The 3,947-nt window shown below is 36.2% G+C and overlaps 1 protein-coding gene across 3 annotated transcripts in view; it reads left to right on the forward strand.

Moving 5' to 3' along the window:
• LOC106870129 (solute carrier family 22 member 3) overlaps positions 1–1,597 on the forward strand; it is a 34,171-nt gene extending 32,574 nt beyond the window's left edge. For all 3 annotated transcript variants that reach the window (XM_052972189.1, XM_014916116.2, XM_014916118.2), the window contains one exon: positions 1,200–1,597. In XM_052972189.1, coding sequence (XP_052828149.1) covers positions 1,200–1,361 — 162 coding nt within the window. In that variant the 3' untranslated portion in view covers positions 1,362–1,597. The remainder of the gene's footprint in view (positions 1–1,199) is intronic.
• Positions 1,598–3,947: the final 2,350 nt, after the last annotated feature.

Genomic DNA, 3,947 nt, shown 5'->3' on the forward strand with positions numbered 1-3,947 from the left:
ATATAGATATATAGTTCATAGATTCTCTCTCTCCCCCCCTCTCTCTCTCTCTCTGTGTAAAGGTGAGATCCAAGGATCAAGATATAGGAAGTTAGTAAGCTTCGAGCAGTCCGTAAAAGGCATAGAAGACTACTTTCAGGAATAGTAGTGGTTTATTGTCGTTGAAGGTTTTAATTTTTATGGACTTTTGATAAGCTGAAACAATTTATTTCGTACCTTATGATTATCAGCTTGGGATTGCTGAGTACGCGAATAAAAATCCAAAATTAAACAATGGAGTAGATAAAATCCAGACAACGTATGTTTCATAGCTAGCAGGACCTCGGAAATAGGAACTGCCCAAACGAGGGATAATTCCCTAGCTACTCGTCGGGCCAAAGATACCTTAATTAGATGAAGTTTTCATTGTCGATCGTCACGGGATCTCATGTTGACTCGCAGGAGATCCAATCGTTAAGGTGTGTAAAGCATTCGATTGGATCTCTTGCGAGTGAACGTGGGATCCGTTGACGATAATGTAAACTTCATTTCATTAAGGTACCTTTGGCCCAACGTGTAGCTAGCGGATTACCCCTCGTTTGAGCAATTACTACTTCTGAGGTTCTGCTAGCTATGAAACATATGTATCCTGGATTTTATCTACTCCATTACCTCATTTTGGATCTCGATCTCTCTCTCTTTCTCTTTTTTTCTCTCTCTCTCTCGATATATATATATATATATATATATATATATATATATATATATATATATATATATATATATATTACAAACAAAAATACAATTGCAGAAAAATAAAAATTAAATTAAATTAAAATAAGAAAAAGTACATACAAAAGTACCAGCAAGTGCCAGCCAAAAGGTTCTTGATTTCTATCATTCATGACTGCATGATAAAGAACTTAACTTTGCAACCGTAGATTGATAAATATAAATGAAGATCAATAAAGATTTTACGGTTCAATTCATGCTACAAATGTTTCAATGGCATAGTTATTTATTTGCATGCAATGTATTACGACATCCTTATTTCATATGCTAGATTACTTGCTATTTCATCACGCATATGTGAACTATCGTGTAACAAAAACCAATCAATATTTATACATATATATGTGTGTGTGTGTGTATTTGTGTGTATGTGTCTTATATATTCTCTGTATATTATATATTCTAACGAACTGCTCCTTTTTAAACAGGTGTCAATCATCCCCTGGGTTCCGCCGGCAGTATTCTCGGGTGGACTCTTCCTCGCAGGTGTATTGGTGCTACTTTTACCAGAGACACGCGGTAGACAGATGCCTCAATGTATTGATGATGTGCGAGCATGGTCATGTAAAAAGAAATCTGAAGATCAATGAAGTTCCTTCTGTCTCAATCCAACCTACCTTGTTGTTTTCTTATCGTTATTTTTATTGTTGTTATAATTGTTGTTATTGTTGTTGTCGTTGATGTTATTGTTGATGCTGTTGTTGTATTGCTGTTGCTACGAGGTTGAGACCTAATCGAGCAGTAATAAGAATCAACAGTATATATGATCTGTAATCTGCTGCAAAGAAAATATTGTATTTCCTACTTGCTGTAATAAAATTAATATTGATAGAAAAATATATCTGTTCATTTCATTCATTATTTATTTCGACATGTATGTCTGTTTTTCAGTCAGTCTATCTATCTATCTATCTATCTATTTATGTTGCTTATTTTTGGTAGTTTTTTTTACTTATTTAGTCCCTCGATAGCGTGAGGCATTAATACACAGTTAATGCCCTTTATATATAATTAAATATATCTATCTATCTATCTATCTATCTATCTATCTATCTATCTATCTATCCGTCGGCTAGTTGTCCGTTGGGTAGTTGTCTGTCGGGAAGTTGTCCGCCAGGCAGTTGTCCATCGGGCAATTGTCCGTTGGGCAATGGCATGTCGGGCAGTTGACCTAAAACCGTTTTCTATACCAATCATGGACTACTCGAAGCTTACTAACTGCCTACACCTACATCATTGGATCTTACAATTACATATCAATATATATACATAACACACACACACACACACACACACACACACACACACACACACACACACATTCACACGTATATATGTGTATGCATGTATGTGTGTGTGCATGCATATGTGTGGGGTGTGTGGTGCTGGTAATCTTTTTCAGCTTAGCAGATGCAAGCAATGGGAAATTAAGCCCTTTGATCCAGGACACGGTGCACAATCCAGTCGCGGGATTGAACCCACGATCCTACAATCGTCGCTACCACACCCTAATCATTATGCCATGTGCCTTCATTTATCTAGCATAAATTGCCAAACAAACGGTAAAATTAAAAATATAGTAATTAATAACATCAACAAAGATAACAAATACCATACTGTACCCATTCCGTAATATAGATTTCAAATTTTGGCACAGGGCCAGCAACTTCGGAGGAGGGTGTAAATCGATTGCATCGACCTCAGTACTCAACTAGCACTTTTTTATCGACCCCCAAAGGATGAAAGGTAATGTAAACTTCGGCGGAATTTGAACTCAGAACGTAAAGACGGACGAAATGCCGCGAAGCATTTTGCCCAGCATGCTAACGATTCTGCCAGCTTTCGCTGCTTTAAACCCATGCCATAATATTGAACTCTATTCCACCTTCCAGTACGATCTTGTCGGGCATTTTTTCTTGAAAATTATTCAAGGAAGATGAGAAAATATGACCCTTCCTTTAAACCATAATATTTATCCCTTATTTTCTAGATTTACAAAATAACAGATTCCAAGTAGCACTTGACAAATAGCATGTTTCCATTCTTATCAACAAAACCAGTGTAGATCGGCTACAGCCTACCATCACTCTTACTTGAATATACGACACAACAAACTGAAGAATAGAAAATATGACGGATTACATATAACAGCTCTATACACCATTCACAGGGCTTGTAGAGGCAAGTGAAGAAAGCAAAACATCAGAGTAATATGCAAATCGAAATGCTGAAAATCTTTGAAGGTGAAAACCAAAAGCAACATGAACAAATAAAAGTGAAAGATTATATATAAGATATATAACCAGGTAAGGTTTCGTATTATATTCATTGACGGGAAACGATCAAAAAGGTGTAATTTTCCTTAGTTTTCGAACATTTTGGCCACTATAAATTTTCCTTCTAAAATATATAGCGATTTTTTATACGGGCATAGGTCCACATATTTTGATGAACTGGTTATCTTATACTCAATTAAATTGATCTTGGTTATTATCAAGGACTTATTTTATTGGCTACCAAAGAATAAACGATGAAATTCAACTCCAACGTAATTTGAAATGGAAATGTAAAAACCCGCAACGAAATTCTGCAAATAAGCGTCCTTCATCTAAGGCAATCCTTATATCCAACTTAACGTGAGTGTTTTGTTAGAACCTCGAATGCTGCGGCATTCGCGTGAGAGGTTTTCTCGTATAGATGAATGAACATTAATTTGGACATAAAGATTGCCTTTTTGTATTAATACTTCTGTTGCTAATAATTTTCTTTTTCCTTTGTAAGCCCGATGGCTAATTGCGACATCAGTGCATGCAAAGTTAGAGTAATTACATTTGTCGTTAGCAGTGAGATTTCAATGCCTGAAAAGTCGCTGTAATTCTATATGTCGTTGGCAGTAAGATTTGATAGGTATGTGGCAAAGTACATTGAAATCACGGGCTCTGGCAGTTTCGGCACCTCAACTGACGATTTTCGTCTACTAAAGATATATGTATGCGTGCGTGCGTGCGCGCGCACACGTGTGTGTTTTTATGCACCTACGTCTTTATGAGATGACCTCTCAAGCGAATACCGCAGTACTCAGCGTTTTGAACATAACATCACCGGTAAGTTTGATATAGATATTACCTTTTGGTATTAACACTGACTTCAGCTGCTAATTATATATATATATATAT

The sequence above is a fragment of the Octopus bimaculoides genome, chromosome 12, assembly GCF_001194135.2.
Source record: "Octopus bimaculoides isolate UCB-OBI-ISO-001 chromosome 12, ASM119413v2, whole genome shotgun sequence".
NCBI classification, from domain to species: domain Eukaryota; kingdom Metazoa; phylum Mollusca; class Cephalopoda; order Octopoda; family Octopodidae; genus Octopus; species Octopus bimaculoides.